This window comes from Rutidosis leptorrhynchoides, chromosome 3 (assembly GCF_046630445.1).
Source record: "Rutidosis leptorrhynchoides isolate AG116_Rl617_1_P2 chromosome 3, CSIRO_AGI_Rlap_v1, whole genome shotgun sequence".
Lineage (NCBI taxonomy): Eukaryota > Viridiplantae > Streptophyta > Magnoliopsida > Asterales > Asteraceae > Rutidosis > Rutidosis leptorrhynchoides.
In genome coordinates, this window is record NC_092335.1 from 12,575,860 (window position 1) to 12,589,564 (window position 13,705).

The window sequence follows — 13,705 nt, forward strand, 5'->3', positions numbered from 1 at the left end:
TACTTATAATCTATTCTAAATTGGTGTGTAGTGATATGGGATGTTGATGTTTAACAATATCCGACACTAATTTGACAGCAACAAAAATTAAAGAAGAAAAATAAAGAAAAAAACGAAATTGATAGGTACTGGGTTCCAATCGGTCTGTACGATCGTTCATTAATTGATTTTACTAATTCATAATTTTTAGTAACTATTATACAGTAATTAAATTGATATTAATAGGATTTATAAGAATAATATCAAAATAATGATAATAATTATATTAATAACAATCATAATCAAGATATTATTTATAAGATAATAATAATAATACATTTAAAGATATTGACAATAATAATAATAATAATTATAATAATTTTAGTTATGAAAATAAATAATCATAATAATAATTAAAATTATAGCTTTAATCATTCTTGTAATAAGTTTTATATTTAACCTGTTTATTTTGATAATCATAACCATTTAATTATACCTATAACAATAACAATAATAACAATATTAATAATACTAATATTAATCCTATTAGTAATTATGAAAGTATTAATAATATTACTACTACAACTATATCTTCATTTGTAATTTACTATATTTAAATAATATAATAACATATATTGAATATTTAACAGTTATACATTTTAATATATAAATTATATAGTGTATGTTTGTATATTATATTTATAATGTTCTATATATATATATATATATATATATATATATATATATATATATATATATATATATATATATATATATATATATATATATATATATATATATATATATATATATATATATATATATATATATATATATATATATATATATTCAAAACTATGTTATTTCATAGTAGAGATAAATATTATAAGTTTCAACATATAATATTTATACTTCATATATATATTACAACATACATAACATAGTAACTATGTATAAAAATCATATGTTTATATATAGATTTATTTTAATAACAACTTTATTATCTTGTATTTTATTTTACTTATTTAGTTTAAGCAATTTAAATCGTATATTATTATTTCACATTATTATATGTACATATATTTATATATCTGTATATATATTTATTTGTAATCAATTGTTCGTGAATCGTCGGGAATAATCAAAGGTTAAATGAATATATGAATTAGTTCAAAATTTTTGAGACTCAATTAAATAGACTTTGCTTATCGTGTCAGAACTATATAAAGAATAAGTTTAAATTTGGTAGGAAATTCTCGGGTCGTCACATACAAAACGTATCATATAGAGGTCCACACCTCGCAATGAAACCGGTGAATAACGTACTGCGTCAATAGCGATTTTGGCGGGTCGTTACACCTATAGGGAGGTTTTACCGGATTCGTTCACGGACCTCTACCCGAACCACTGCCCGAATGGATGTGTTCCCCGTGTACCGTCGATCGGGTTCGGGTTTCCGCCCGAACGTGTGTGTTACGTGCAAATGATGAGAGTCGTTGAAATAAATGATCTACTGATGCCAAAAAATCGCGATTAAAAAAAAAAAACACAATGAAATATTAAAAACAGTTTCTTATTCAGAATTCTTGTAAAAACAGACATCAGTATTGTAAAAAGGTTGAGAGAGGGTACATATATAATGGTCATCTTCTCCATTTTGGGCAACCCGACCAAACTTTCTTCATTTTCAAAAACTAAATGAAAAAATTTGATTCGAACGTATACCAACAGTTTCTTTTATACCATTCAATAATTCGTTGGTACGAAGGTACGTAGCGGACAATTCCGCAGCACAGAAATCTTCATAATACAACACGTCGGTGTGTGTTCGAATAATACATTTTCTTTCAAAAAAATAACAAGTCCTACAAACCAAAGTCGCGAACATCAATTTCTTCGAACGAAACTTTCGAAGCACGTGCATAATCGTATACTTAGTTTCATTACGGAATTCACTTTCGTAATACACTTCGAATGAGACAATGATCAGAGGAAGGGTCAACATTTTTGAGTGAGTCAAGTTTGTGTTTTGTTTTTGAGTGAGAATTTGGATGTGGTTTGTTTTTATAAATGGTTTGTATATATACTTGAAAAATATTATATATCTGTTACATATATTTATAGCCATTTACATTGAAAAAATGTATAAGATTCTCGCCCTCAATTATGCGTGAAAGCGACATCTCCAAGGGCGAAGAGGGTGGTGGCGGGTGAGGGCGGCTGAGAGCGGTGAGAATGCCATCAGCGTCCTCGGATAGAGGAGGTGAGGGCGGCCGAGCACATATACCGTTGAGAATGATTTGATACGTAAAGCTAATTAGGTAGCATTTTCTATTTAAAAGCTGGCTCTTTATAAAATGTTACATATAAACGATTCTACAATTTCTCATATAAAAAAATAAAAGAACTGAAAATCTTTAATCGACGGTCCGACTTCTAATGTTTATGAGAAATGATTAACTAATATGCCTGAAACATGAACCTGCAATTCACCATATATGTATCTGAGCATGATTTTTTCCCGTATCAATGCAATTACGTAACGAACATAATATAAAAATGCTACTAGTAGTGATTAGTAAAATGTTACTCGAGCCCGGCCCCTCATCAAATTTCGTACCTTTTCTAAAAAAAAAAAGAATCAAAGGACAAATAATAGTGGATTTCACGTGTAAATTAATACAACTATGCAATTTTTTATTACAAATAATTTAATACTTAAAAGCTTCAATATTCCTCAACTTGGCAATATGACAAAAATAATATGATTATGATATATGCGATTTAAAAACGAAATCTTAATTTGAGTAACCTTAAAATATATAATCTCTTAAATAAATTTAAAAGGCATAAATTGAAGTATTAACAATTCAAAGACGGGGTCGGATCCTTATGTTCTTTGAATCTAAATTCTTTTTCAGCAATATTTTCTAAATATTTTATGTCAATTTGCACGAAAAGAAATATTTTACTTATATTTTTATTCAGGGCCGGTCCTGGTGAAGAAGAAAATAAAACGTAGAGAAACTAAAAGTGATGGGATGATTTCAAATTACCTTTCTTTTGTTATAAAAAAAAAAAAATACTACAGAGACTGTATGCAGATGGGCAACAAATTCACGAGGGCACATATATATTTGGATAACTTTTATTTTTTCTCACAATTTTTTGTTTATATCTAGTACTTCGTATGTAAATTACAATATTGCATAGTTTTATGTATTTAATAAATTGTATTATGAAACCATTTTTAGCTATTATTATAAATATATGTTATACTCTGCAGTTATTTTCGGATTAATCATTTTGAACATTCACTAATTTAATTATAACCTATAAGGCTATAAACTTAATTGATTTAAGATAAGTTACAATATATATTCTAAGTTTACTAAAGAGAAATATGTAAATCCAAGTGAATTCATACTCAAAATGTAACTTGATAAACATATTAAAATCAATTAGTTAAAACCTTGCGTTTAAGAGACTTATTATTTACTCGTTTTCTTAAAACAAATGAAAATCTATGTTTGGTATACAATTAAATTTAGAGGGCATATTATGATATTCTCCCAAAGAGCATCTAAATTATGCGGACCGACTCTGTTTTTATGGTCACCAATTGGTCTATTTTAGTTAATTAACCCAAGTGTTAATTATTCTATTTATTTCATTATTCGTAGCGTTGTTTGACACGTTTCTATACAAGTGTTAATAAATTTATTTCTTTTAAGTTGAACACACTTACGGAAACAACTTGTTGCATATATTGGTTGTTCCATATAGCAAAGCAAAGAATCGGCTAGGTCAATTTTCCCAAAAAAAAAAAAAAAAAAAAAAATGATTTTGGATATTGCACGATTATGATGTTAATGTTTTGTACATAAGTTTTATGCGTAATAATATATGGATCTTAATTATATAATTACCATTCAATAAGTTTGTGTAAATGAATCATTAAAGTTTGAAATCTGGTATAGGCTTATATATACTATATAGCCAGTTGGTACGTTCCTTTTAGCCACATGATCTAAAATAAGTGTGGGGTTGTTGTGCTCTTAAAAGAAATTATCAAGTTGACGAGGGTAGTTGCTCTTAAAAATGACGAGAAAAAGGCAACTTGCAATCGTACTTAACCTATATACACATACACATACATATACATATAGATGTACGTACATATCCAGATGTATCGAAAATGTATCGATGTATAGTAGATTGTAACGTATCGACATTAAGTTCATTAATTTCATGGAAAGAATAAAATAAGATGATTGTATTATCATTTGCTATTCCTAGACGACTAATTATTGTTATAGAATGAAATCTGTAGGTTATAACGTTTATTGATACAGTATTTATAGAGTACAAATGACTTAGTTAAACCCTAATGGATCAAGTCCGTCTATATTATTAAGTTCATTAATTTCATGGAAAGAATAAAATAAGATGATTGTATTATCATTTGGTATTCCTAGACGACTAATTATTGTTATAGAATGAAACCCGTAGGTTATAACGTTTATTGATACAGTATTTATAGAGTACAAATGATTTAGTTAAACTCTAATGAATCAAGTCCGTCTATATTATTAAGTTCATTAATTTCATGGAAAGAATAAAATAAGATGATTGTATTATCATTTGCTATTCCTAGACGACTAATTATTGTTATAGAATGAAACCTGTAGGTTATAACGTTTATTGATACAGTATTTATAGAGTACAAATGACCTAGTTAAACCCTAATGGATCAAGTCCGTCTATATTATTGGGTCGGACTAATCCTAATATACATATTCTAATACTCCCCCGCAGTTGAAGCGGGAGTAAATACAGACGCTTAAACTGAAATGAAAAATAATAAATACATATTCTAATAATACATACATTAACAAAACAATCAAATGTATCCAATGTCTTCATCTTGAGCTTGAAAAATCTCGGTTGTTCATCTTGAAAAGTCTCGTTTGTTCATCTTGAAAGTTGTTCTTCAATTCTTTTTTTTTCTTCTTAATAAATAAGAAAAGGAAAGAATCCACATTTGAGCAATAAATCAGAAATACAATAAAAAAGGAGTAGAAGATCGATGTAGGCGTGTGAAATAGAACAGAGGATAGAATTTGCAAGTAGTAAGAAAGGAAAGTTGGTGAATAAAATAAATAAAAGATTAAAAGATATATCTTAATTATAATAGAAGATTTATGACGATTTGGATATATTCAAGTTTTTTTTTTTTTTTTTTTTTTTTTTAAAGAATAGGAACTTAATAGGAAAGGATACAAAATTCTTGGAAGAAGAAAAAAATAACATTACTTGATTGAATAAAACGTATGATACCACAAAGGGTTTGAAGGTGTTTTTTATTTTTATTTATATATATATATGGAATGGAATATGGAATATTTAAAAAACAAAAAAAAAAAAAAATCAAATAAAAACAAATCTTGGGAAATAAAGAGAGATATGTACGGTGACAAGAGGATTCAAGAAAAAAAGAGGAGGAGAAGAAGAGAGATGTTTTTTTTCTTTTTTTTAGAATAAAAGAAATATATATTTATATTTATATATTATGATGAAAGGACAAGGGAAAAAAAATATTAAAGAAAGATTGAGAAGAATTCTATAGATGATAGATTGAATATAGAAGTAGTTAGAGGATCCATAAAAATTTACTTCGGTGCAAAAATTGCATTTGACAATTTAACGAGTTTGCACAGTGGATGAGCACGGATCAATTAAATTTAGTATGAATATGAAAGAAGAAAATATTTAGGACGGGGAACGCGAAGAGAAAGAAGGTAAGAAAAGCAACGGCAGACCGGTACTCGGTGGCGGCGGCAGACCAATTTTTGGTGGCGGCGGCATACCGTTTCGATGGCGGTGGCAAAGAAAGATAATAGAAGAGAGCGTAGAAAACCTAAGCATCTGATAACATGTTATAGAATGAAACCCGTAGGTTATAACGTTTATTGATACAATATTTATAGAGTACAAATGACTTATTTAAACCTAATGGATCAAGTCCGTCTATATTATTGGGTCGGACTAATCCTAATATACATATTCTAATAATTTTAGTTTGTGTAAAGCAAAGTTAAAAGAAATATGAAAGCCAAGTTGATTACTTTGGTACTTTTATTTAATCCTTGTTGCTTTTGTTTAATGCAATGATCAGCATTAGGAGTAAAATATTGTGGCAGAATAATCCACCAAAAATCTTAGTAAAAGTTTTGATAAGGCATAACAAAATTTCTTATATGTAGATTTAAATATTAATTACAATGACATAATTGTTATGAATTTGTTTAAGTAATATATAGATATATATATTGCTTTAATGATAGAAGTAGACTATATTATATATAGTATCATTTTGTATTCAACACCAACAACTAACAAATTAATAATGTATAAGTATGGGCAAATGACTCGAAAAGGTAACTAAAGTTACTCAATTTGACAATCAAGGTAACTCTCGAATTGCATAAGTCCGAAAAGGATTTCAATTTAATTTTTGCACAAGAAAAGAATTACATGTTCAAAAAATTTAAAATTGAGATAATCTTCGTCAAATTCATTAACGATCGTTAGTCAAAAATACACCATTGTTGTCTGAAGTTTCTTAAATTATTTATGACTTTAGATATAGTCCGTCCATCTCAAGTTATATCTTAAATTTTCTGTTTTAGTGTGTCTCGCAGTAAATGTTATTTTTATACCTAATACCTCTAATCATTATATATAGATCTACTATTGGTCATATTTGAGTTATTGAGATTTACTATTTCAATTATCCTTAAATGTCATTTCACATTTTTAATTTTTTTTTATGAGTAACTATAAAACATTATCCAGCAACATAATAATGCGGTTTTTACCTCAAATGGTCTAATTTACATTTTTCACTTTTACCCCCCTTTAGTTACTTCTTGCTCAATTTTCCACCCTAACATTTTATATTTCATTTTCACCTTTAATTATCATCTTAAGTTTCAAATTTTAACTCTCCCCCTTTAAATATTCCAAGTTCTTCACAAAAGTCTATACGGAGTATTTCTTAAAATGCTCAAGAATGAAAATTATACCAATAAGTATTTACTAATATTCTGAAACTTTCTTAAAATAGTTTTTTTTTTTGTATTTTCTTATAATAACTTTTTATAGTTACTTTTTCAAATTTTTTGATGGTTTCTTTGTGTCTTCAAATATAACTGTTTTTAAGGTCAAACGCCTACAACAAAAATGTTGACGAAGCATGTTACTGCAAATAAAGAAGAGACCCGCGGCAACGCGCAGTGGGACCTTAACTAGTTCAAACTATTTTTCAAAGTTTATTTTTTAATTATTTGTTGGTTTATACTGCATGTGTCGGTTCTCAAAACAGTATGGACGTCAAAAATGTATACTCCGTATTTAATCAGGAATGAAGTGATCGATCAGTATGTGATATGCATAATACAATACAGTAGTGAATAGGTGGCGAGCAATGTACGTACAAATATATATCGTATAGTAATAAAATAGACCTTTAAATTACTCAATGGTTATAATTTGTATCATATCATACTATAAAATGAATATATGTTTATCTCCATCTCAATTTTATTATTTATATTTGCACATATAAATTATTTTAAAAATAATAATTTAGTTTCAATCTTAGTCGGTCACAATTTTTTTGAAGGCAAACATAAATACTCAACACGTATTCTGTATTATTAAAGTTCGAACGATTCCAATTTGATTAATTAATTATATGATATTTTGTAGTTACTCGTAATATTATTTAATTTAGTTATAATACATAATTATTTTTGTGTAATAAGATGTACCATAAATATTTATTTTAACTATTATATATAAACATATATAATATAATATATAATAGTTATATTTATTAGTATCATGTAATCATTTTTAGATGTTATATTATTGTAGAATAGTAGTAATAGTAATAGTAATTTTTTTATTTTGAAAGGCAAGTGAAATTTTATTAATATAAAAACTCAAGTTACGTAATAGTAATAGTAATTAAGTGTATATAAGTAAAACTTCGTTTATGTTCGCGAGTCTCTACGTGCTAATTGAGATATGAAGCTCCGTACTCGTTTACTAAATAAGCTTCAAAAATGTTCGAGCTCAAGCTCGTGTAGTTCAGTCTGCATCGAGTTGTAGTAGTGGAATTTAAATAGTTCACGAGTAGCTCGACTTATTTACACTCCTACTTCTTACTCGCTAATACATTATTATACTTATTTATAACTATTACTCTGTAATATTTATAATGAATAGTTAAATTGGAATAGAGAATAATTACATATTTTCAAAGTTGCAAAATTCGTTATTCGGTATTTAATCGGTAGAGAATTTGAATGAAAAATTCGGTAATTAATCGGTTGTACTTTATACATTTAAATATTAAATTTAAAAAATTATATGTTTAAATATAGAAGAAAACCATAAATATAAACATAAACTTTAATAAAATTGTTTAAAATTTTATTTTGTTTAAAATTTTAAAGTTCTAGTTTAAATTCATGCTAAAATGTTGATGAAATTTGACTCTAACCGACTTTGATTGTCAAATTTGATTTTGACACATCAATTGATGATGGCTAATTAATTAAACGAATTTTGAACAATCAAAATGGATCACATTTAAGAAAGAGTAATCGAAAATTAATCGGAGATTAACGTTTTCTACAACTCTACACATATCCCAAGGTAGCCTGTACGTACTTTGTACTTTTGTTGATATTGCCACAAACTGCTCAACCTTTAATTTTCATTTAAAGGATAAAATTCATAATAGATGATTGAAAATGAAAAGAAAAAAAAAATGAAAATAGTAATACTGATTCTCACAATAATAATATTACTATTAAAAATGATAATAATTTATTTAATAATAAAATTAACTAGAAATTAGTACTTATAATTTGTATTTAGGCTAATCTTAAAATCAATATTTAATTTAAAATTTTTAATCTAATAACTTTAAGAATGTTTATTTTAATTCAATTTCAATTTTAATTTTAATTTAAATTAATAATAAAAGAAAAGACAAAACGAAGAAGATTATGCAAGTTGGTTGCTCCCACTTGCATGTCCGGCGTAATCCCTCATGTGTTTCTTCGTCTTTAAACTTTTCCACATTACATTTATACTACCACTTGCACCCATCCATCAACCTATCTCTATCTCTATAGTATATGTACATATACATATATATAAATCTATATCCATATCATCCATCTACTCTCTACATTTCACATAATTAACCAAACCAAAAAAAAAAAAAGTCTAAAAATATGCCTTCTCCCATTCAAATTCAAAGAATTCATACTCCGACCACCATCACCACCTCCACCAACGTCAACCACCACAAACAACCATCAACAACCACCATATCAAAACCCCCATCATCCATATCACTCCCACAAGACCTAATCCATCACCACACCCACGCCGTCGGTCCTCACCAGTCTTCCTCCGCCGTCGTCCAAACCATCGCCGCTCCTGTCGCCACCGTCTGGTCAGTCGTCCGTCGTTTCGACAACCCACAAGCGTACAAACACTTTCTCAAAAGCTGTAACGTAATTCTCGGAGATGGTGACGTGGGTACCTTAAGAGAAGTCCACGTGGTGTCAGGATTACCAGCTGGATCCAGTACCGAAAGACTTGAGATCTTAGATGATGATCGCCACGTCATGAGCTTTAGCGTTGTTGGTGGGGACCATCGACTTAATAACTACAGATCTGTGACGACGTTACACCCTTCACCGAACTGTGATCGGAGCACGGTGGTTGTGGAATCGTACGTGGTGGATGTACCGCCGGAAAACACTAAAGAAGAAACGTGTGTGTTTGTTGATACTATTGTGAGATGTAACTTGATTTCATTGAAGCAAATTGCTGAGAACTTGGAAAATAATAATAATAATAATTAAATGATAATAGTAAATAAAATGGAAATGATCGATCAAATCAACGAACATGTGAATTTAATTGTTGGTTGATGATGTTTTTTTTTTTTTTTTTTCATGGATTTGATTCAATCTGTGATGAGAGTATAAATTAGATATCCAGTTTTTTTTCCTTATTATTTAGGGTTTTTCATTTCGTTGTTGATCGTGTGAATTTGACTAGTGTTTTTCTTCTTCTTCATGGTTTCATGTGTAACTTTTTTTTAGATTAATGATCAAAGGATATAATGCATGAGATAATATTTGACTAGCTAGCTACTTTAAATGCGGAGTTTTATAAAGATGCATAAGTTTGTTACTCGTTTGTTTTTACTAATGTTTATTAGAATATATAATAAAAATTAATATCACTAATTACCAATAATGATTAATATAAGAATCTTCTAGGTCATTAAACACAACGCAAAGATAGTATAGTATTGTATATCACTTTAAAGTAATAAAGCTTATTTGATAAGTAGATAAGTAGATTTAAACCCTAATTATACAAGTTTTTGTAAATAATGATCATAAAACTTGAACTGGTAGGAAGTCTAATACATAATATTGGTGCATGAATCCCCAGCCGTAGTTTATCTTTACGTTTAACACATTCGGTTATGTAATAGTGTTTACTTGTGACTATTGATTACGTTTGTGATTGTGAGTACTTAATTTGTTAAATAATTAATATGTTAAACTGCACACATAGTCGACCGAGTGTTTGTACACACTCGACCGACTGTGTTACTCAGTCGACCGACTGTGTTACTCAGTCGACCGACTGAGAGACACACTCGACCGAGTGTGTCTGACCTGCAGTATATATACGGGTTGAGACTTCTTGGCTGAGGTTGATCATCCCATTTACCCTAGTCGACTGGTTTTCATCTCCAGAGAACCCTAACACCTTATACCACCGAAATATATCGTTTAGGCGTCGATCTAATCTAGTTCTTGTCCTAGGTTTGATCTATTCGATCCCGATACGACCCATATCTCGGTTTAACCCTATTCTAGTGAATTCCGCCTCTAGGATAGTTAGCAAGCGACCTAAGATCCGTGAATAAACGTCTACAAAGTGGTATCAGAGCCGGAGTCTCTGGTTTTGCTTGATCAAAATCGTTTTTGGGTCAAAAAGTTGGTGTTTTTGGTGTTTTAATCATTTAATCTCTTTTTCTACGTTATAGTTGGTGTTTTCGTTGTCTAAAGGTATTTCTGGAGTCTTTTCCATTGTTCTCTACATTTTGGTTTGGTGTTTTTCATCAAAAATCGATAGAAAAATCGATTTTGGTCTAGAAAACCCTAATAGTCGACATGCATCTGTCAAGAACACACTCGGCCGTGTGTGTCTTGACAACCGACCGTGTGAGTCCTTAGATCGACCGATTGAGGTACTAAACCGACCGTGTGTCTTTCAGTTAAACCTTGTGAGCTTCCTTAAGTCAATCGACCGTGTGAGTTCAGTCACTCGACCGAGTGAGTTATACAATCGAACGGGGGAGATAAACAGTCGGCCGTGTAAGTTTTTAATACCAAAGGCTTATTGAGTAACAAAGTGCTGCCCAAATTTTGTCAGACAATCGACCGTGTTAGTCATATAATCGACCGTGTGTCTCATACAATCGACCGTGTGTCTCATACAATCGACCGTGTGTCTAAGACAATCGACCGTGTGTCTTTAATCAGAAATTTCATTAATCTTGAATTTAATCCTAACTAATTTAAAATGTCGGACACTAATGAACAAGTAATAAACGAATACAGTGCATTGGTGATTGCTCCAGGACCACAAAAACTGTTACTAAATGAAAATGAGTCTGGAACTTCCAATAAGGTTCCCAAGCTTGACAGCCTAAAGGACTTTTTAGACTGGAAGGCGCGTTTTATGATATATTTGAATGGTATAGATTCTAGACTATGGGAGTTTATTGACACTGAGTTTGCATGGCCAAATGGGGCAGACGGTGAACCTAAAGAGACCGCTCAGTTCAATCATGGTGAGCGTGAACAGTATAACTTGGAGTGTAAGTGCTACGCTCAACTTACTCAGGAACTGTCTAAGGAGATCTTCTCACAGTTCAAGAACAGAAATAAGACCTCGTATACCCTTTGGCTTGATCTTCAATCAGCCATAGAAGGAACAGCCACTTACCGTGCCACTAAGGGTAAGGTTCTCAAAGATGAATGGAGAGTGTTTGCTGCTCTACCTTCCGAGTCTCTTGGACAAACTTTGGAGAGATATCGTCTGCTGGTTGCTGAAATGGCAGATTATGGAATTGATTTATCTGATGAGAAAGCAGTTAGAGTTTTGAAAGACGGTCTTCCTGAGAAATGGGACAATGAAATTGAAAAGATTCAGAATAGGTACATTGCATCAGGTCATACGTTAACCTTGACAGCTTTTACTTCCAAGTTGATGGAAAAGGATATTCAGGTTGAGGCAAAGAGAAAGAGACTTGGTACTATAGCTGGTTTGTCCATTATTGGGTCATCTTCGGGAAATCATGCTCCTTTGCAAACAGCTTACATTTCCACCAATGCATCACAGATCTCGGCTCCAGTATCAGATTCTGGTTATTTCAATGCCAAATCTCAAGAACAGAAATCAACTGCTAAACTGATTGATTTAAGCATTCTACAACAGCCTCAATCACCAGTGATTAAGACGAAAAATATCAAGAAAAGGCCTCTAGAATTGATTCAGGAGGATATGGCTTTAGCTGCCATCATTGTTAACTCTTACAATGATATGATAAGTGGGCAGATAATCAATGGTCATCTAGAGAATGAGGATTATGATCAGATTGATGAGGATGAGATCGAGAGAATGGACATCCTGTTTGCTATGGGAAGTGTGGTGAGACGTGCTAGGAAGTATTTGAAAAGAACATGTCAGAGTACTTTGAGTCTGAACCGCAATACTAAGTTTGGTTTTGATATGTCCAAAGTGAGATACCATAATTGTGATGAACTTGGTCATTTCAAGAGGACATGCAAAAGACCACCTAAGCCTAGTTTTCATAATCCTTTTCATAACACTTCAATTGAGGTGACTCCTGGACATGCTGGTCCGACAGTGAACAAAGAAGCAACTTCTAGTGGTCAATCCAAAGCTTTGACTACTACATATGCTGATGAAGTGTGTGATTGGTCAATCTCAGTTGATGCTGAAAAAGCTAACGTGGTTTTTGTTGGTAAGAGTGAAGCTGAAATAGAAGAAGAAAGGGTTATCAGAAGAAATGCTGGTTGTATAGGTAAAGATGATCCTGCTTGCACATGCTATGTCTGCAAATGTGATGCACGTATGAAAAGGGTTGAAGCGGTAATGAAGATGTGTCTTAGAAAGAGAATTAGTGACAGGTTGTATGATAAGTTTCGCAAAGCCAAGGATCTGTCTGATCTTGAATTCACAACTAACTCTTCAGATGACGATGAATCCTCGGGAATGAGTTGTCATACGCGAACCTGGTTTAGAAAAGAACTTGCACATTTGATCAAGGGTGATGTTGAAGGTACTGATGAGAAGGTAGTCACGGTGACAAGTTCGGATAATTCTGCTAAAGTTGAGGGCAAAGAAGGTTATGATGTTGATTATTCAGACAGTACAAGTTCAGAGTCAGAATCAGAATCAGATACAGATTCGCAGGATGGTAGAAAAGATTACGCGTTCATGGCTAACACATCCAGCAATGACAAGGTATGTAATAATTCAGATTCTTTATGTTTAAAATGCACCGATCTTGAACAGGAAATAG

At 30.7% G+C, this 13,705-nt stretch overlaps 1 protein-coding gene across 1 annotated transcript; it reads left to right on the top strand.

Moving 5' to 3' along the window:
• The first annotated feature begins 9,220 nt into the window (after positions 1-9,220).
• On the top strand, positions 9,221-10,146 carry LOC139895751 (abscisic acid receptor PYL4-like). Its single transcript, XM_071878285.1, has one exon. The coding sequence runs from the start codon at positions 9,294-9,296 to the stop codon at positions 9,930-9,932; it is 639 nt and encodes a 212-aa protein (XP_071734386.1). The 5' UTR covers positions 9,221-9,293; the 3' UTR covers positions 9,933-10,146.
• Positions 10,147-13,705: the final 3,559 nt, after the last annotated feature.